Source organism: Grammomys surdaster, unplaced genomic scaffold (assembly GCF_004785775.1).
Source record: "Grammomys surdaster isolate TR1022 unplaced genomic scaffold, NIH_TR_1.0 125357, whole genome shotgun sequence".
Taxonomy (NCBI): Eukaryota; Metazoa; Chordata; class Mammalia; order Rodentia; family Muridae; genus Grammomys; species Grammomys surdaster.
In genome coordinates this window covers 627,026-649,487 of record NW_021620229.1, presented here as the reverse complement: position 1 = coordinate 649,487, position 22,462 = coordinate 627,026, and the positions used below count along the sequence as shown (strand labels likewise).

General features: G+C 42.4%; 1 protein-coding gene across 1 annotated transcript in view; it reads left to right on the top strand.

The window, feature by feature from the left end:
• Atp8a2 (ATPase phospholipid transporting 8A2) overlaps positions 1 to 22,462 on the top strand; it is a 429,785-nt gene that overhangs the window by 25,216 nt on the left and 382,107 nt on the right. The window contains exons 2-7 of the mRNA XM_028785873.1: positions 14,289 to 14,388; positions 14,937 to 15,035; positions 16,395 to 16,440; positions 17,052 to 17,092; positions 20,375 to 20,448; positions 22,287 to 22,356. Of these exons, the coding sequence (XP_028641706.1) occupies positions 14,289 to 14,388; positions 14,937 to 15,035; positions 16,395 to 16,440; positions 17,052 to 17,092; positions 20,375 to 20,448; positions 22,287 to 22,356 (430 nt within the window). The remainder of the gene's footprint in view (positions 1 to 14,288; positions 14,389 to 14,936; positions 15,036 to 16,394; positions 16,441 to 17,051; positions 17,093 to 20,374; positions 20,449 to 22,286; positions 22,357 to 22,462) is intronic.

Below are 22,462 nucleotides of genomic sequence, written 5' to 3'. Positions count from 1 at the left end.
TCCAAGGTTTGGAAACCATGGACACACAGGACTGACTGTAACAACCTGTGGTGTGAGTTGGTGTTCTTTTGTTCTTCTCTATTGACGTCTCCCAGGAACATTGTGTAAGTTTAGTTGACCGGGTATGGGGAAGGTAAAGATGAAGAGACTAAGGGAGAAGCCCGTCTCCTCTAAGCTGTGGGACCCATAGAGAACTGGTCATGCCTGGCAGAGGCATGCTCCTAATGTGAGGCTGGGGACTGTGATACATGGAGACTGACGTGTACTGCTCTCATGTTCTGAGATACGCTGTGCGTGTGATCTAGGGACTACTGTACGTGGTTAAAGCACTGTGTTTGTGTAAAGCTTGTGGACATTGCATTTCAGTTTTATGTCCTCGTAAATGGAACTAAACCGAGAGAAACTGAGTAGAGGGCATTTCAAGCTGCCTTAAGAGCTCTATAGAATGTTTACTTTCAGGGCTCATTTTTGCCTAATGAGCACCCTGACTTCAGGGAAATTAGACATTTGGTACCTGGATGAAAATGGGATTATCTCTACCAAGTTTGATGTAGATTGAACACTTTAAGGTGTAAGAGTGAAATAACTTTGTGGAATATGAATTATGAATATTCAGTTGATCCTTCAGTCTGAAACAAGTAGGGGAATTGTAGGGATGTTAAGTCAACTTAAGAAATATCTGTAATTTTGACTATTGCTTTTTCCTGGTCCCTTTTGCCTCATGAAGTATGAGTGAGTTTCTATTCTTTGGTACTTCGTTATTGTAGTTGGTGACCATTCCATCTACTCACGTAAACACTGATTCTGAACACAGGTAGAATATTGAGTGCCTTGCTTTGTGTTAGATCCTCAGGTCAGGAGGGGAATTAGTGTTATCAATCAATGGTAGAGTGCTTGCCCAGCATGCATAAGGAAGTCCCTGAGTCCCATCCCAATGAAAAACAATCACAAAGGTCAAACTTTGGGATCTCCAGTGTGGAGAGGTAAGTAGAGCTTACTCCCTGCTGTGCTTTTAGGGACGAGACATTGATAGTCATAGGTAAAAATTTGTAAAAAGTAAAAATTTGGAGTGGGGTATGAAGCCCAGTGTTAGAGTACTTTCCTGGTATGTGCAAGGCCCTGGATTCTGTCTCCAATAATTCAATAAGTAGCTAACTAACTCTCTCTTTCATCAGCAGTTTAAATATAATATAATTAGTACGAGCTAACATTTGCTGAGAACATACTGTATCCCAGCTCTAAGGGCTGTGTTTCTGTTAGCTTGATGACTACTATCAGATGTGGAAGCCAAGGCCTGGACTGGTTAAATAGCCCACACAGTGTCACATAGCGAAGCCAGAAGTCTGGTCCCAGAGCTTTGGTGTGTAGCAACTGTGATCTGCTTGCAAAATGATACTAAGTCCCGAATGCTGAGAAACCCACATACAGTGTCCTGCTTCAAATCAGGACATATAGGTAGTGACCCGAGAGACAGCAGACTGAGACGTTTCATGCTTGATAATAAGCTTGGGTTTCAGGATGCCAGAGGATACAAGTTTTGAGTTGACCAGGTAGTATGACACACACAACCCAACTGTGGCCATACCTTAGAAATCCCCAACCAACTGAATCTTCGTCATTTAAAGAAGTCTCTGAAAAAGCCAGTATATTCTAACAATGAATCAGGCTGAATGACTGAATATTGAACCAGATGCCAGTGTCTTGATTTGTGGTTCCTGTCTCTTTACCTGGGTCCAGTGCATCGTGTCCTGAAGGAGAGTTGAGGTTCAAAGTTCAGCAGTGACTTGCTATGTGGTCCCCAGCAAGTTAGCTCCCGTCTTAAGGACTATATAAGTTGGCATCTGCTTAATAGATGTTTCCTGGTGCATATCAATCACCAAACTATCTGGAAGTAACTTCTCATCCTGGGAACTGCCTTCAGCTCTTTTACACAGGAACTGTGTGATCAAATAAACAGGAATAAGAAGTATGGGGTCTCTTCTCCAGGGTACTATTAGTATCTGTGAACCCATACCTGAGTTTCTGGCTTAGTTATGGCATTAAATAAAAAAGTAATCTAGAACTTATCATTGCAATAGGAGCTATTGTAAAAACAAAAACAAAAAACAGGAGGCATAAGGGCAATCAGAGGAGGGGGTGATCAATTAGGCCTTTCTGGAATGTTTGTGTTAAGATGTAAGAGAAGCCAGGTGTGATGGCTTCAACCAGTGACCTCAGCATTGGGGAAGCGGAGGTGGGAGGGTTATTTCAGGGTATCCTCAGCTACTTAGAGAGTTTAGGTTATCCTGTGCTACATGAGACTCTATCTCAAACAACCAAACTGAATAAAACAAAATGACAGAAGTTAGAAGGGAGAATCCAGGTGCTGAGAGCAAGGTACCAGGGAGGTTGGGAGGCTCGAGAGCAGGGCTTAGAGGGTTGGAGCTGGATGGCTTGCGGGCCTGGTGGGAAGGGGCAGAGGGGAAGAGCTAGTGGTGGCAGAGGAGGCAGGGCAGTCCAGGACTCATCTGAGGCCTGCTCTCTTAGCTCAATGGATTGCATTGTGCTTCACTCTGGAAGGCTTGTCAAGCAGGACAAGCAGAGCTATGCTTGCTAACTGTTCACTAAGAAAGACTAGCTGTTAATCTTAGTGATTATTCACTAGTGTAAATAATTAGTAGGTTCTAGGACCCAGGGAGTATACTTCATGGCCTGGTCTCTGGCTCTGGGTGACCTGGTCAGCCTTGCTGTGTGGCAGCATGGGGCATATGGGAGATGCTCAGGGGAGAGATGCTGGGGGAGCCCTGCCCATGGCTTTTCAGAGGTGAGCAGGGTGAGCCCAGGGAACAGGACCAGTGTGTCTGAGGCAGAAACCCATACTGGAGAAGGGTTGGTGATCAGAAAGATGCTTAGAAGCAGAATGTGAAACCTTCTAATCCAAGGTTGGGTGATCAGAGGCAGTTACAGCAATGTGAGAAGACCCTAGTCCCAGCTTCTCTTCCTAACGCTATGACTCAAACACAGGTGACATAGGTCTTAGTTCAAGATTCTAGCATACAAAGTACACACACACACACACACACACACACACGAGCACACACAAATACTAGCTGTTGCTTGGGTCCTAGAATGGTTTTGAACACAACATATATTCTGTTGGAAAACAGCTGGAAATGAATCAGGAGGTGGCGGCAATAGGAACTTCTAATAGGACACAGTGGCCTTGAAATGATCAAATACAGGGAAAATTACCAACTATCTGTCTCCAGAAATCTCGGGGCTTTGAGCCTTATTACAATATGATATCATTTAAATGGTTTTACTGTCAAATATTGAAGCCCAGATACTTTCAATGGGCAGTTGATCATGTTTATGATACCCAAAGTGCACTAGATTTCTACAAAAGTGGTTCATAGTCCAGGTTGGACAGATGTGAGTTGAAGAATGCCTTTCTCACTCTCTTGTTGGGTGACAGAGGAAAATGTTAGCCTTCCAAGCTGACAGTAGCACCTACAGTCAAATAACTATGGTGTTTGATGGTGATATTCAGACAGGGCGATCAGGATAGTGTGTGCATATGTATGAGTGAGTGAATGTGCATGAGTGTGCCTGTGTGTGTTTGTGTGTGTGCGCGTGCATGTGTGTTTGTATGTGTGTGCATGCACACATGTATGTGCATGTGTGTGTGTGTGTGTGTAGGGGGGCATATGCATATGCATGGATTGACCATAGAGGCCAGAAGAAGGCAAGGATCCCATGAAGGTACCAGGTGGTTGTGAGCTGCCTCATGTGTATTCTGGGAACTGAACTTGGGTCCTCTGAAAGAGTAGTAAGTGCTCTAAACTTCTGCCCCATCTCTTCACCCAGCCCTGTTTCTGTTATTATTCCTAAATGTTCTGATTATTTTCTAGATCAGTGAGGCTCACTTGAGGGAAGATGACAAATATTTTAGGTTTGGTTTTAGTTTTAGGTCGACATACATACATACATACATACATACATACATACATACATATCCCAGGTCATGTTCCGAACACAAACCATTAATTCTGCTCCTTTTTCATCTATGTAGTGTGTATCATGGTCCCTGTTTACATGGCATCTTAATGCTCTGACTCCCTCTGGGGATGGACTGGGGGCACATCTTGTAAATAAAACAAGGAGGTCATATCCATGACACATGCTGTCTCAGGAAGGTGTATAACAGGAACTTCTGAGCAAGTTCTCTTCCAAGTGTGCCTTGTGCAGAACGATCAAAACTTGACCTGGTTGTGGAATTTGATCAGAGCCCAGAGCACATGAGCTGAGGAAACCTGGGGACATCCCTATTCCTGGATAGAAGTGTGGAATCCTCCTATTTCCATCCTCTTGTGTGGAATAGACCCAGGAGTCTGAAGAAGAAACAGTAGAGTACCATCCCAGGCTGTGGTGATGTGTGGAAAAGCCCGGGACATTGTGGTTCATGCTAGCACTGGGACTTCTCACTCTGCAGAGCTTCTGTAGAGTAAAAATAACCCTCTGTATTAGCAGAGTTATAGGAATTTCTTGTATAGGGAGCTAATACAATTTCTGATGAAGAACTTCTTTTATTCTAACCAGAGTGTGTGTTTGTCTAATTTTTGTGTCTTCATTGTTTGCCTTTGGAGTATTTATTGTCATTCATTTTCAGTAAACAAAGACCTTCACATTCAAGGCATATTATCTATTATATTATTTAGATTATATTTATTATATTATATTGCATATTATAATATAATAAATTATATTAAAATATACTTGACAAGTTTAACAAACTATTGGGCAGCTACTATGGATTTGTCTCAGATTACTGAGTCTTGCATTAGCAGTAATTAGAATCATTAGTCTCAAGGTAGAAAGTTATAGAAAAACTCCAGGTGCATATTGCCAAAATAATGACTTAAGCAGTTTTAGAAACCAGATCTTCTGGGAATTTGCTTTAGCACAGAGCATGTAGTGTATGACTTTAAGGTAATCTTCAGAGAAGCTTAAATGGAAACATTCTCTTCTAGACATGATGTCCAACTAAACATTTTGATGCATGATTAAAAACTGACATAAACATAACCATAAACAGACTATCAAAGAAAACATACACATATGTAAGGAATAAAGAATTTTAATGCAATTCTATTAATTCTTTGAGGATTCCATACATTGCATTTTGATCAATTGTATACCTCTTCATCGTCTCCCAGATTCACCTCTATTCCTACTTTGAGGTCCAACTTTGTGACATTTTTAAAAACTCATTAAGTCCAATTAGTGTTACTCATGTACTCTTGAATATGTGGCTGTTCACTGGAGCATGATAGATCTACCAGGAGTCACACACTTTTGAAAACTAACTTTCCCTCTCTTGGTAGCTATCAGTTGTTGGCAGCTCCTTAGTACAGGGTAGGGCTTCAGGATCACACCTGCCTTCTATACTGAGAATAGATTTCTGGGCTACTCTCCTCAAGCCTTGTGAATGCTGTCATAACTTCTGTGAATTCACATGTGCAATCACTTATAGTCATCTACCAACTCTGTCTCTTACAGTCTTTCTGCCTCCTCTCCTACAGTGATCCCTGAGCTTTGGATGGAAGGATATGTGTTATAGATGTTCCACTAAAGGATGAATACTTCACAGTCTCTTATTTTCTGAACTTTGACCAGTTGTGAGTCTGTATTACTCTCTATCTGCTGAGTAGGAAGATTTCAGTTAATTCAATGTCCCTAAAGTAAAGTAATAGTAGTAGGTTGTCCCCTAGGGTCTATACCCCACCTGGCTATGGGTTCCAGGGCCCCATAATGGTGCAGGTATGGGTTCCCTCTTAAGGAGTTAAATCCTACCATAAAGTGGTTGATTACTTCCATGACAGTTGTGCCACTGTTGTACTCATGGGCATATCTTGCCAACCTGGTTGTTATGGCTTTCAGGGTTGCAGTTAGATAAGATTGATAATTACTTTTCTCAGCTATAAAAACTAGCCAGCAAGGGTGACACTCCAGCTCAGTACCAGTTTCTTCTTTTATGTTCTGTGACTCAAGTCTGTGATGTCTTCAGTAATAGGTTCTTACTACCAGTTTCTGCAGAGTAACCAATAGCATTGGCAATAGCTTGTCTGTGTGTGGGTTTATGGGACCCCCATTGGCCAACAATCCGAAAAGAGATAACCCCTTCCTAGTGCTGGAGAATAGAGCTGACTGACCCGAACCTGGATAATAAGGTTCCAAAACATGAGTGGGGTTTGAGAAATAAAGCAGACAAAGACAGTAGTTGGGACCTTGGATAAGGAGGTCTTGGATAAGCCGATGGTTTATGCCAAGCAAATTTGCTAAGAAGAGCAGCATCATATATACAGTTTTCAGGGAGCTGGCCAAGGTCAGCAGACAGCTAAATCAGATAGTGCTGGCAAAGAGAAGATAGGCTATCCAAGACACAGCTGCCTTAGGACTGATAACTGCAGCCTTAGGGAAGAGTTGGCTCCGACCACAACCTTGACTCCTGTGAAGCACTGGCTCCAGCCCCAGATGAGGTAGCCAAGTCCAACAAGGGCATAGAACTGAAGTTCATTTTGTCTTTTTATCAGAGCCTTGGAGAAAGTCTGGCTCCCCAAAGCTGACATCTAAAGTTCTTCTCTGGACTCCACACACAGGTGTTGCATGCAGACAGACAGACAGACAGACAGACAGACAGACAGACAGACACAGAGAGTGGGGGAGGAGAGAGAGAGAAGAGACAAAATGAGTAAAATATATGAGGAAATTATACTGGAGTAAGACCATTTGCCCCCAAATACATGAAGATCCATCTGACTTTAATAGTGATCAAGAAACAATAATGTAACAGTGAGACGTTATTGCCAGGAGACCTAGCTCTGTAAAAGACTGTTGACAGCTATTGCTTACAAGGGATCTGCATGAGAATGTTCTCATTCACTACCACTAAAAATAATACATCTGATTTGGTGCTGGGGAAGACCCTTTGCCTGCCATGCTTCAGGTCCCGAGTCTCCAGCACCACAAGACAAAGGCATAAAATAGCAGTTGAGTTCCTCTTGTGAAAAGTGTGAAGTTTAAATTATTTTGGGGAAGATCTTAGATGCATATTAAAATTTAATATCTATCATTCTTTGGAAACAGAAATACACTAGTTAGAACTTAGAAGATGTGAATTGTTACTTATAAAGTACACACTTGCCTCAGAGATCCTGGGTCAGATAATCTGTTTTATAGAATTATGCTCACCTAAATATGAGCATACGAGATTGATATGTGTTGTGATGTATAAATAAAACAATGTTCATGATTGAATGGCTGAATAAATTACAGAATCTTAGGTAATCATTGAAGGAGCATGAATTGCAAGCATCTTTAGTTTATTGTCAGGAAGTCTCTGGTGAGTATTTGCTTTGTGTTGTAAGTTTCTCATCATCACATTCTCTTTTGTACGTACAGTTGTATCCAGGACCCACAAAATCGGAATATACTTCTGGGTTTGTAAATTAAGAATAAGTTAAATAAAAAGTGAAATGGAATTTCTTAGGAATGACTAGTGTGTTGTTTTTACACAAAGTATCCGTTAGTGGTTGTGTAAGGACAAAGCAGGGAGACATTCAAGTACTGCCTGAAGTATCATGTCTTGGGACTTGTGGAGTTGAAGGAGGTGCTGCTGTGACAGCTGGCCAGGAGAGCTCTGTGCTGTTCGTCTGCTTACATGGTCCCTCAGCCGGCAAGGCACAGAGAGGGACAAAGAGGACGTTCGGTGTGATCATCTTAGCTATCACCATATCCAAAGAGAAACTCTTTCTGGCGACTGTCTGTCTGCCTGTCTGTCTGCCTGTCTTTCTCTCTGTCTCATTTACACTCTGTTGTAGTGAGTGGGTGGATACACAATGTACGCTTTGCTCTGACCTGACTGAGGACAAGCTTGCTGGAATGGACAACCCCTCGGGGCTGTTGGCTCCGAAGAGAAGCATGTGGTTTGATGAGAAGAGGAAAAATGTTCTGGGGAATTGGGCAGAGGATGAAAGGAGAGGAAACTTTAGTAAGGACAGTGCCCCTCAGAATAACGTGACTTCCTCTTACAGGGAAGAGTTATTCTCTGCATTTCCCTGTGTGGGGAGTAGCAGGGAAGGGAGCCTGGGGCTGAGGTCCAGTCCACTCATCTCTGAGGGCAATGACGAGAAAGTTTACCGAGTGTGCATCAGAGAGTTGTGCTAATTCTGCTGCTTGTCAGACCCTCATGGGATAGACCAGAATTCTCTCCCTTCCATCCATGATCCTGGGGCCCCTCCATGGCTTCTGGCCAGAGGAAGTGCTTGTTGGCTGCAATACCAGATGGGAGTAGTTTCCAGAATATTCAATGGTGGGGATAGCAGAACAAGTCTAACATCTTCTTCTAATAAACAACTCCTTATGTCATCCTAAAATTACCCCCAAAGAATAACTTCCTTCCTAGTTCTATCTGGATACTCTTTAGTTTTACAGACAATATAAAATTAGTATAAAAACAACATATACAAATCGTTGAAAGTTGAAATAGTTGGAAGGGCTTGCCATGAAAATCAATAACTAACTGCCAGTGCTATCTTTTCATTCTGAACATACTCTACCAGAGACAGCCACTTTGAACGCTGTCTTTATTTCTTCTTTTGGTTTCTACCATATTTCAAAATTAAAATCAGAAATTTAGTTTTCCTAAACATGTGTTCATATATTTGAATGGATGCATATTCTGATTTTTGTGCTGGGGACAGAGCCTGAGGCATTACGTATGCTAAGCAACTGCTACACCACAAATTCTTCACTCTATTTTAAAACTAAATTTAGAAGTTATTTCCATGGCATTCTTTAACAAAAGACAAATGAAGTTACTGACCTTGGTGCTAAATGGTGAAGTGGTGAACTGTGATTACGTCTTTTTTAGTATAATTTGTTGTCCCCTTCTCACTTTTGGGATTAAACATTTATTTTTGCATATTAAGTTCAGTATATATTTATACTATCCAACCTCTCTATTTCATTTTTGCAGTGCTAAGAGTTGAACCTGGTCCTTGGGCATGCTAGGGAAGCCCTATGTCTCTATGTTTGGAATGATCTGTCAGATGTCTACACTAGATAGATTGGTCACTTTGTAGCTAGGTTATAAGTAGTCAACCTAGAACTTTCCTGAGTTGTAGTTCTAGTTTTGAGCTGCAATGGATTGTCTTTCTTTTTTAAAAAAGTAATTGCATATAATATTTATACATACTTATGGTGTTAGGATTCTTCAATGCATATGTAGTGTGTAATGATAAGGCAATCATTGCTATCCTGTTCCATCGATGCTCCTGGTACAGTAAGCAGCTTCCTAAAAAGTGAATGTGCAGAATTCATCGCAGTTTGGCTGGGTATAAAAATCTGAACTCTTTCTCTAGCTGTCTGTGTTACTAGCAGGAAGCCCAATGTCTAATTGATTTTCTCCTTTGCAAATACGTTCTCCTTTTGGTAGCTTTGTGTCTTTATGAAACATTTGTTATACTACAGTCATAAACATTTGTAACAGGCTAGCACCCTTGTAGTATCCCATTATAAATAGTGTGTACCTAAATTCCTTCTCCCTCTACTCTTCTCTCTAAATGGCTCTTGGTAAATTCTGCTGCTTAGGGAAACATTTCTGCTTATATAGTGTACTTACTTAACTGCACTTGATTATCTGATGAAAATATATGTCAACTCTAGATTGGTAAGAGAACAAGAGAGAACATAAATGACTCTGTTTAACCAAACTTGTGGCTGTTTTGGAATTAATGTTCCTGGACCTATTTGATGCACACATTAAACACTTCCTGACTTTTAGCTTGGTTGATTTATTCCTTGGTCATTTCCAGCAACTTGTCTCCCTACCATCCTGGTCCATAAATTACTCTCTGTGTTCGTGTCTACTTGTTCTGTGAATTTAACCAGGACATTCTGAAGGACCTGGGGTTTGGAATTACCTATTGGAACCTGGTGGGCTTAGCAGTGGGTACACAACTGAAGACAGTAATTCTCTTCTGGAATCTATTGTTATGCCCAGGTCTTGGGATTCCCAGAAGAGCTTTAAGACCTGCCAATCTGATGTAGTGAAACAAAAGAGTCTTTATTCAAACCAGATGTGTATCACAAGCCCTTCCCACCGCACAGGTTAGGAATGCGACCATGTATCTAGGGGCTTAGGATTTTTATACATACAAGCACAAGCAGGGACTTTGATGTTACATGACAGGGGGAGGTGACAAGGGAAGTCATCTTTCAAACACAGTATCATTTGTTCGGGCAGTGGGGCAGAATCATGCAACTGGGAGGGGAATTCTTCTGACCTTTACGGTGCTATCAGAAACTATTGTGTTTTTACAAACTGTCCACAGCTGTCTGAGAACACTTAATTGACCTCCTCTCATGGCCTAAAGTATGGCACTTATCTCTCCAAGGATGTTTGGTCTTTGCTTCTCCCAAGGACAGGAGCCACCTGCACTGGGAGGTGCTTAACCATCTATCAGAGAGGATGCCAACCTTGGCACCAGCCTCAGCACCACCTTCAGTGACACAGAGGCCGAGAGATATTGCCGTTTGTCTATTCCCTAAGCCAGCATCTGTCACTCTCGGAAGGGGGGTTTTGTTAGAGAGTGCCACTATGAAAATGGGGATAGCAATATTTCAGCACCAGGCCATGCCTTCTCTGAAAGGCCAAGTGGTGAGAAAGAGCAGAGGGGAGGAGAAGCTCTGTGAGTGTTGAGAAAGTGCAGGGGCTGCTTCCCTCGACTCTTCACTATCAATAGCCAGCACTTGAGAGGTAAGCCTGAGGGCCTTGTGAGGCCCTCCTGCTTCCATGACTGTGTTCCTGGGGCTCGTCTTATGTGAGCCCAGTGAAAGAGAACCCAGCTGTTGTGAGTTACTGATTGCCGTTGTGTGTGAGTCTAGAGGGTAGCCTTCCACAGCCCCCAACTGTCTCCAAGCTCTTACATTATCCTGCCTCCTCTCCTGCAGTGTTCCCTGGGCCGTAGGCGGGGAGGTGATGATCTCTTCTTTAGGGGTGAGTTCAATTGTCATGTATTTTCAGAATCTCGGACAGCTGCCAGTCTCTGCATTCATCGCTGTTCATTGTTAGAGTGGCTGGGGGCTACTTTTGTCTTTGGGCTTACACATAGATATGGGAATTCAGGCCACACACTTTGGTTTTATGCACAATCCTGTATGTACATGGGCGATGAACCAGGAGAATTTCAGTTAGAGCTAAGGACTTCAATAGAATTTGGCAATTATCTTAAGTACCATAAAACGAATAAATAACGAATACATTAAAAATAAATAAATTAACTGTGACATAAAGACATGAACACATTCTTAGGATAGTTAATATTGTCTTTTTTTCTTATTCAAATTCTGGCAGTCTACAACTCCTTACTGATTATCTGAGTAACAAGTTCAGTTACTCAATTGTTACTGATTGTCAGTAACAACTGAGTTACTATGTAGCTTAACCCTCCTCCTCCCCTCCCACTCTCCTCCTTTTCTTCTTCCCTTCCAATCTTGTTTCTTCCTTCCCCTTCAGTGTTTTTGACACAGTGAGTCACTATGTAGCTTAACTTGGCCTTGAACTCATAATCCTCTTTCCTTGGCTTCCTGGTGCTAGGATTATAGGTGTGCATCTTCATGCCTGGCAGGGTTGGTAGTAGCAGCTTGATTTTGTTTGTCTAGAGGTTAATCCTATGGCCTTGAGTGTGTTAGGAGAGTGTTCCATTTCACACCTCCAGTCTGCAAGATGAATGTTCTCAAGAAGAGAAGGGATGGCATCTTCCAGGGAGCTTGGAAGATGTAAGGCTCCCTGAACATGGATCTGAAACACCAGTCTGTACATCAAGCCATCATTAGCCCCACAATGGTCCCTGTGACATACAGCATGTAGGAAGAGAATGGGTGACCAGCAGGAAACACTTTGCTAATGGTCATTTCTCCACAGTTCCCAGGCCTTAGTGCTTGCCGAAGATTCACACTTATAAACAGCCATCCCCACTTTTGCTATGAACAGTGGTGTGTGGGCAAAGGCTCCGGCACATGTATGAGTGGGAACCTTTCAGAGAGTTACTCACTCAGTGCTGAACTCCTTTGCTGCCAGCCTTCTTCATTTGCATGCTAAGCATTATAGACGGTCTTTCCCTGGTACATTGGTACTAAAGCATGTCCCACTCTGTTCCACCTTATATTGTAAATTCTTACAACGTGGATTCAACAGATGTGGTGGGAAGAGCAAACTACCTTGCTTTCTCAGGAGTTGTACTAATGTCCGTCTCCTCCAGCCATGATCCCTGAACCTGCAGCACTGGCCACATATGGTAGCTGGGTTTGGTGTCTGTAGAGGGCAGACTATCTCCCCTGTGCATCTGAGCAACAAGTGTGTGTTGGGTATTAATATAAGGATATTAATAATTTTATAAATAATCATATTTAATGCCACACAGTGATTCTTACCTAGATGGATATGAATAATTGACCATAATCATTCTACCGCAGGATGAAACCATGTATTTTACATCTGGTTGGCACATTTTTCCTTGGTTTGTTTGTCTTTGTTTTTTGTTTGTTTATTTGGTATAACCAGGACTCCTTTACTCTCCAGCTTTCCACCTTCATGGCCTGGGCCCCTTAAACACACTCAGCATTTTGCTGAAGTGGGAGACATTCAACCTAGGGGGAGTTATATGCCAGCTGAGTGTGTGTGTGTGTAGGGGGGTTCACGTGCATGTGTGCACATACACGTACTTATTACATACATGGAATCTTAGGTTCAAATGTATAACCAGACCATCTTGCAAGATGCTGTCTATGGTTTTATATCACAGATGTGAACTTTTGTGCTTTCTTTATAATAGTTGCTTTCCATCACCCCAACAGTTGTTCCCCTTCCTCTTCTCTTTTCCTACCTCTGAGAATCTCAACCTGGGGTTTTCTTGGTTGCTCTGGCCTCAGTTGCTGTCAGGTCCGGTAGCAGTCCATATCATCCTGGGGCGTTATGATATACCTTGAGCTTTGGTCTTTCTGCTTTGGTTCTTCTGGTGTGTACATTTGGAATAATGTGTGCATTAGATAACCTTGCTAAACTATACTTAACGGGCAGGATTAGAACCTACAATCCCAGCACTCAGCACTTGAGAAGTGCAGTCAGGAGGATCAGGTGTTCAGGATTATCCTTAGCTACATAGTGAATTTGAGCTATCCTGGGCAATGAGAGACCCTATTTTAACCCCCCCCCCAAAAACCAAAACAAATAATACATAATAATAACCAAATAAGGGAAATAATAGCTTAGGGTCATGCTTTCAGAGAGTAGGCCAGAAGTCATTGTGGTTCTCAGTTTATGTCTTTAGTACCGTTTATTTCCTTGTTCATTGACTGCCATGTCATGTAGGTGAGGTGCACACTCTCTCTGTTTCAGTAGTCTCTTCTAGGGACGGAGAAATCAATTGTGTTATCCTCAGTAGCCATGCAGGATTTAATCCAAGACCGACCGCCTGAGATTTCAAAATCCATAGATGTTAAAGTCTTTTCTTTAAGCGGAATTGATTGTACATAAAACCTACACATCTCCTCCCATACCTTTGGATCATAACTAGATGACTGAAAATCTCAGTGCAATACACATGCTATGGGAATCATCACTACAGTGTGTCGATTAAAGGGTGATAACAACGCCTCTATGTACAGTACAGATATAATCTCCTTCTTTTCAAGTTTTTTTTTTTTAATCTATGGATGCAGAGCCTTTCTTCAGAGGGGTGATGCATGAATAGAAACAGAGACAACATGAAATGGAAATAACCAGTGTGGCTTTGCAGGCAGAAGAGCTCTTTAGAATTTGACTGTGAGGCTGGCATGGGATGGAGGACAGATCACACTCACTGAGTGGCTCCAAGGTGAAAGGAGAGGCTAGCCAGGTGAAGCCAAAGCCTGAGCAAAGGTTGCAAAGTGAAGGGTGCGTGGTGTGTAGGGGGAAATGGGAACTACTCAGGTGTGGGTGAGATACACAGCCTATCATGTGCACAGGCTCTTGTTGACCCTGAATATACACATATTGCTCTTAGCCTGTGGCTCCGAGTTGGGAGTCATTGGTCTCATGGCCTCATGGGAAAGTTGAATGTCTATACCAAAGTTTGGATTGCAAACACATTGGAAGGGTCTCTGATCAGTTGTGCCCTCTTTCAAAGGACATACTCTTGGGGGCCACTTCGTTGTTATTTAAGGGTTACCTCTTTAACTAAAAGTTGTACCTGTCTTTGTACTTCCAGTACGGCCAAGTACAGCGTGTTGACATTTCTACCTCGATTCCTGTATGAGCAGATTAGAAGAGCTGCTAATGCCTTCTTCCTCTTCATTGCCTTATTACAGGTAATGGTTTTTAAGGACTTAAAAATTGCAAGCTTAATTATGTGCAAAATGAGTTCCTTCTAGCAAGTGCGGTGTTTGGAAAAGTGTTAGAATATTTACATAGTTTCCTTCCTCAAATTATCCCTAGGGTGGACAGACCTGACCTTTGTATAAAGCAGATGTGGGAGGGAGGTCTTTGAAAAAAGTACAGTTACAGAAGGGAGCAGAAACTGGTTCTTGTGGGTCATACCTTGTCATGCTTACGTTTTCTTGTTCTTTCTTAAATTATTAATGCATATTCATTATATTAGACATGGTATTTCACCATGACATTTCATACATACATAACATGCATGTATTTTGGCCATGAAGGTCATATTTTTGACCCATTTTCCTTTCCAGGTTGTTAGATAAACTTTCAAATGTAAACTACATAGCTAGGCTTTGAATTAGTAGGCCTTTTGTTGTGTAACAGAAATGGACCAGACTAGGGAGAGTGAGGAGAGTTGAGCACCATGTCTTCCTTCTTTGTGGAGACTTTCCTCCCATTCTCTCTTGTTCTCTTACAGCAAATCCCAGACGTATCGCCAACAGGACGGTACACCACCCTGGTGCCATTGGTCATCATTCTAACGATTGCAGGCATCAAAGAGATTGTAGAAGATTTTGTAAGTTTTTTGTGTCTGGATAGTAAAACACTGGGATATGACATTTGACGTGCATGTGGCTGGGTGATATGCTTATTATGGGAAACTGGGCTGTACCCTAAGCGGTTCCTACCCTAAGCAGTTCCTACCCTAAGCGGTTCCTACCCTAAGCGGTTCCCAGAGGAGTGGTGGTGTTTGCAGGAGGTGAGTGAACTCCGAGAGTCCTAGACCCCTGGGCTGCAGTGCTGAGGGTCTTGTATGTTCTGTGCTGTGTTGTTAGACCCTGGCTGGTGTCCATCATTATCACTCCTGTATCCTATCTTAGACTGCCTGGATTCAGGAAGGGAAGCTTTTAATCAGTGCTCTCTGCAAACAGCATTGTGCTTGATGTTCCTGAAGTAATTCTCTAGTAATCTTTCTACTCACTGGCCACAACCATGTTGCTGTTATCTCCCTGGCTCTTTACGTTTTGTGCACACACACACATACACACAGATACAGACACACACACAGACACACACATATACACACACAGACACACACAGACATACATACAAATAAACAGACACACATAGATACACAGACACACACACATATACATATATACACACAGACACACACAGACAGACATACAGATACACACACAGACACACACACAAACTCTTACACAAAGACACATATACACACACAGACATACACTCACACACACACACACACACAGACACACTCATACATATACTCAAACAGACTCACACACATACAGCACACATTCACATGGACACACACACAGACAGAAACATGCACACATAAATACACACAGACACACACATATACACAGACACACACAGCACACATAGACATATACAGACACACAGATAAACACATACACACACAGAGACAATCAGAGACACGGACATACACTCACACAGACACACACAGAGACACAAACAGACATGCACCACAGACACACAAATAAACACACACACACACACACACACACACACACACACACACACACACACACGATTCCCTCCACATACATACTTCATGGAATAACATAAGCTAACCTGAGAATAAAACCTGCTGTTTGTTGTTGGGTTTATAATACTGAGTCATTGTTTCAGGCTGTCCACAGATAACTGTGGGGAATTTGAAATTTTGAAGGGCTTGTAAATTGTTAGAACCAAAGTATAGTCACTTAATCGTGGATAGATCTCATCAGTGCTGACAGATGGCAAACCACCCAGCTGAAATCTATAACACTAGCATTGTAGTGTTCTTGGTCCCTCATAGCCCCTGATTTTATGGCTTTCCATTTCAATTATTCATTTGGAACATTTGAATGTAGAAACCTTTGCTTTTTTTTTTCTCCTGTAACAGAAACGACATAAGGCAGACAATGCAGTTAACAAGAAGAAAACAATAGGTAAGCAACCAGGCCCAGTTACTTTTCCCATTGTTAATTTAGGAACAAGACCTGTGTTTGAGTAATTCTCAATCCATGACTATTGATACTGAGATTAAATTGGGAACATTATCTATAAAATCCTTAAAGAGATAGAAGCATAGTAAAATAAAATGTTAGTGCTTATAGTAATATATTAATGGGGTTTGTATACACTAGGATTTTAGAAGATAGAATTTCCAGAAATTAGTTAATAAGTTAATAACTTAATAAGCTTCCCGTATCCACAGCTTTGGCTTTTGCTCACTTTCCTCATTATTTTGGTTTTTTATTACCTCTGCTTTCTGTTGCTGGTAGTGCTGCCATTAGACTGTGTAACGCCAGGCCTTTTCTACTCCTGGGCTAAATACAAATTTGCTTTATTTCCATGCACATGTAAGTGAGTGCATATTCACACACACATGTTGTGGAGGTGCACAGACAGAGGCCCATGTGTGCGTGGTTGGTCATCCACCTTGGATATGATTTGTGAGGATTAATAAGTACACCTTTCACAGAAGTCTCTGGGATTTGTAGACTTTTAACTTTGAGTCCCACCGATATTAACCAGCTCATTGTGTCTTCTTTTCCAGTGTTAAGAAATGGCATGTGGCACACTATCATGTGGAAAGAGGTAGGGATCGATTTTAAGGATAATACAAGAAAATATGGATTTGAAGGCTTGTCTCAAACTGCTGATGTTGACAGCAGTATAAAGTTTGCTGTGCAGTGAAGGCGGAGCCCACTTTATATGCATTTCCCCATGCCGTTTGCTTTCCCATGAGGACTGACACATGCTTCCTCCATTCTGACCTGTTCTAGAAGGACCTAAGGTAGCAGTTCAAGCTGTGAACTTCGTTATTCTCCAAGGATCATTCTAAAACCTCACAGTAATTCACAGTTTCTGAACCTTATGTGTGAAACATTTCCCCTGGTCTCTCTCTCTCTGTCTCTCTCTCTCTCTCTCTCTCTCTCTCTCTCTCACCAAAATTCAAATGTTTAGAGTTTTTTTGTTTTTTTTTTTATCTTCCTGGAGTCTCACTTCAGATTTGTTTGGTAGAAAGACCTAGGTGTGAACAGGGTTCCCAGGGAGGGGTGTGGAGCGGACTGCTGCCTTTATCAATACAGTGGTCACAAGAGGGATTTTCCTTCCTGCTGCTGGTAGTATGATGTCTGCACACAAGGAGGTTGTAGTTGGTTGGTGGCTGACATCAACGTGCTGTGTTGGTGTTTTGTATCTGAGAAGCCACATTTTTATCTGGCTATCTTAGCTGGGCCTTGCTGACAGCCACACGGTTTTGATTTGAAAGATGCCGTTCATCATTCTGCCAGTCAAAACTGACTTTTTGGAAAAGAGAAAACCATATTTTAGAAGGGCAATTTCAAGTATTGTTTCTTGATTAAACATATGAGTTATAGTCAGTGTCTCCTGTATGTGTGTGTTTTGGGGGATGCTGCCAATGTGCCTATAGCACTCAGTGTAGTTTTTATTTGATTTTACCCAGTCTAGGAGAACCAACCATTTGAAGAGAACTTCCCTCTGTAGTGTTTTGTAGGACATTATAACCCTTGAGGCCTCATTGGCCTTTGGAACTTTGAAAGATAAGTGTGATGGCTCTTAGTCAAAAGGAAGAATTTCCAGGAGAAAATCGGCACCCGTGAGGTGGGAACTAGAGACTCCTCATAGACCCTCTGTCTTTCTAGGGGTCTTCTGGATGCCCACTCCTCAGAAAGGCACCAGTAGTGGCGTCAAGCCACTTGACACCACTTGATGTGGTAGGACATGGAGTCGCTGATTTCTGAGTTCAAGAGCTGGTGGTCTTACAGACTCCCAGACATTCATTCCTGCTCCCACACATCTGTGAGGTATCACCACCGCATTATAGGTCCTAGTTAGACACATTGCCGTTTCGGTTTCCAGTTTAAATCCATTTTGGTGAGCCATCTTATGCAGACCAGTTAGCAGATGTTAGAGACAATCAACCATGGAGTTCATGATGGAATCTTCTTGTACAGTTGTCCTCTCAACCAAGTAGGCTATCCTTGGCAACCAGCACTGGCCAATCACACACCAGTCCTCTTCCCAGAATTCCTGAATCAGAGGGTCCGAAGTTTATATTTTGACAAGTTCACAGGAAAGGCTACTGCTGGTGATGTGGGCAGCTCACTGTTGAACAGTGAATCTGGGGAGCTTGGTGGAGGTTGTGAAAAGATGTTGTTCAAGATAGAGGGCAGGGGAGGAACCTGTAGGTGTCCTCAAGAGCCACACCCAGCTGACCTCATGTGAGAATACGACATTGAGACAGAGCCCCTGCACTTTGATTCTGGTGACCTCACAGAGGTAGATCTCAGTAGTTGGGATCAATTCTGAGAGTCCTTAACTGTTTTACAGTTGAGAGATAAGAGGCTCCTTCTGAGGCTGCAGTGAACTCAGGGACTCTGAATAGTTGTTTTTGTTTTTTTCTCACTGTACAAATTCTTTTAGCAAGTATCACACAAACCTGGAATGGTAGGTCATGTGTAAGAATACCAAACAGAAAAGCATCTTAAGATTTTGAGTCACCAGTTTCTCATTGTAGTTGAAACTTCTTAGCACCCAGATCCTAGAAATAAAGTGTCTTTTATTTAGAGACAAGAGAACATCATTTGACTTGTCTTCTCACTTTGATTTAAGAAAAAAGAATCCACTGTTGGAGTAGGCGATTAATCTGTTCTTAAATTGTCTGGTGGCAGCAGCGAGAGTTCCTCCACACCCGCCCCAATGTTCTGAGTTCCGGAATGAAAGACACACACACACACACACACACACACACACACACACACACACGCAGACACACAGCCTTATATTTAATATAGTCAGCTCAATGGCAGGACCATTCCCTGGCATCCACGTGCCTAACACATTTTCCATAGTTTTCTCATGGTTACACAGCTGCCCAGGGGACTCACAGTTGCACAGGCCAGCTTCAGAGCCACTTGTGTGACACTTTTACCATGAGCAGCTATGGAGATGTTTGAGTGTTTGAGCTGAGTGGGTATTTGGAAGAAAATGTGGTCTTTATACTTGTTTACTCATCTTTTCTCTTCCCTTTCCTTCTTTCTTTTTAAAAAACTTTTTAATAAAACACCACTGCAAAATTACAATGTTGGGGTTGGAGGGTCGGCTTAGTGGTTAAGAGAAGTATTATATATATCCTCTGGTTCAGGACTGCCTGTAACTCCATCTCCAGGGACTCTGACACCTTCTTCTTCACATACACCTTCACAAAGGTGCCTATATGTACAGACAGACAGACAGACAGACAGACAGACAGAAACTAGAATTGAAAATTAAAAATGCAGTGTGGTTATTTCTCAGTTTCTGTAGGGACTAGACCCAGGTTCACAACAACAGATGTCAAAGTGTATAAATGTTTAAGTCCTTTATATAAAACAGAGAAGTGTTTACACAGAACATGTGTATATCCTCCCACAAATGTAAAATCTCTGGATTACAGTGAACACCATGGAAACAGTGTTATGGTATGTAGCTTAGGGGACAGTGTCAGAGAAATAGAGTGTGATGCTCAGCACAGATGCTGCTTTGACATCTTTGTTAATGCCATGACTTTTACGTTTTGTTTTGTTGAGACAGTGCCTCACCATGTGGCTCAGGCTGGCCTCAAACCACAAGCTCTGGGATTCTAGGCCTGCACCACCACTCTGGGTCATGTACACTTCTCTTTGCAAAGTGTTTGCATGTGTAGTTGGTTGAACCCACAGATGGAAGGCCAGCTGTGGCACAGTAGAAACATCTGCCTGTTGTTCTTGCAGGGTGCGCCTTACATACTAAGTTTCTTCTTCACGTATGTAACCACCTGTATCACATATGTGCTCACTTTTCTTCTGTGCCTCCTGTCCTGTCCCTGGTTTCTAGGTGGCTGTGGGAGACATCGTGAAGGTCCTCAATGGACAGTATCTTCCAGCAGACATGGTCCTGTTCTCCTCCAGGTCAGGTGTGCCCGTGGGCACAGGTTTGTTAAGAACGATAAAGTGCTGAATGAAGTGCAGAATCTTGATCCGTCTTCTCTATCGCATGAGTTTTCCACCCTGCTCTCCCTTCACAAGCTCAGCATCCCTAATCAACTATGGTTTTAGATTTTGGAGCATTTTGAATTTCAGATTTGAGATGTTCAGTTGCTAAAGTCTATTTTAAAATCTGAAACAGTCAAAAACTGGGGGAACTTCTAGCCTTAAGCATTTCATATTAGTTAGAGATACTCAGCATGGACCCTTGCCACTTATCTTCTCCTGGCTTGACCCTGGGTTGTTTTTGTCTTGTTTTGCTGTTTTGTTTTTTTTTCTTTTCATTTTCTTAGGTTTTTAGAAGTCCCTTTGCTAGAATTGACTGCTTTAGCTCCCAGCAATTCTAGGGTATTCTTCACTGGTCAAGACACTAATTAAAGAAAGTGTTTAATGACACCCAGGAACAACAGAGCTGAGACGTTGGCACTTTCTTGGTCAGTCCTGCCAGCTGTCTGACCTCTAGCACTCAGCACTGCCTGTGAACAACTGTTCTGAAAATATAGAGACATATTCTCAGGACAGACAGAACCTGCTGGTAGCCTTGCCCATCACTGTTTCTGCCCCAAACAGCTGCTGCACTCTGGGTAGTTTTGTGGCAGAAACAGGCATAGGCACACAGGGGTGTGCAGAGTCATAACACCCTCAGCTTTCTTGACTTCTTGGTAAATAATGTAACACACTGCAAAGAAGGAAAGCCAAAGTAAGGGTAACAGAGACCGTCTGTTCCAGAAGTTCAGGGCTATGCTATGCATCATTAGGACTGTAACTCCCTCTATAATACAGGGAAATGAGGGTGCTCAGGCTGCTTGCAGCTGTTTCTTGTGTGGGATTTATCCCTCATTAGAAGCTATGCTTAACATTGACTCTCACTAGGGATAAAATGTTTAAAGATAGGACCTAAGCCATTGTAGGGAGAAGAGCCCTAAACATGGGATTTGATTCTTTATTGGGCCATATTCAATACCAACAGAGACTCTTAGGAATATTAGAGTATAAGTCAGTTGGAAGTTTGGGCCAGGAAACTGGTCTGTGGTCTCAGATAACCTGGCTTACCATGGATGCTTTGCTGGGCTGACAGCTCCTTATATCTGAGTGGAGTTTTATGGAAGCAACCTGATTAATGGCTTTTAGCCCTGATATAGGAAAATCAAGGCACAGAAAGCTTAAACATCTTTCCAAGGTCATATGGCCTCTTAAAAGTATCATCAGGAACTTTAAACTTGGCCAGTGGATTGCAGAGCCCTTTCTCCACCACTACCTGTACTGACTAAAGCCAGAAAGTTGGAGAAGAGACTAGAAGGTGTGCCTTTTGACATGGTGATGCATGTAGAGAAACAAAGGCCTACCACGTTTGTGCCTTTTCTTTTTAAGTCCTATGGCTCTAATTTTCATCAAAAGATGTGTTTGTGCTGGGCCTGCTAGGGTACCACTATCTATCAGGGACAGGAGGGTTTCGGCCTTTAAGAATCACTCTACCTCGGTGGGTGGGCGTTATTCCCACTCTAGAACCAAGGCCTGCCTGCTTCTCATCCATCCTGTTATTGTCTAGTTAAGACCAAGCATGTGGCTCTGACACAAGATTATTGGTGCTGAGCTCCAAAGAGTGTGTCCCTTCCGCCCCTTCTCACTCATTGCTCAGACCAGAGTTTGTAACACTGCATTTGCAGGGCCAACAGCAGAACAGTTTCCATATCAGAGGTTTCATGAGCTGGGAATTTGTGGAGAGGATAGTACTAACATTGGCTTTTCCTCCTTCCTTACAGTGAGCCCCAGGGGATGTGCTATGTTGAAACTGCTAACCTGGATGGTGAGACAAACCTTAAAATACGACAGGTAAAGTTACTTCATGACTTGTGCTGTTATAGGAAGCCAGGCTGCAGATACATGGTACAAATAGCCACTGTGTACCTTGTGGAGAAAATGTCATTTAGCCATGGAA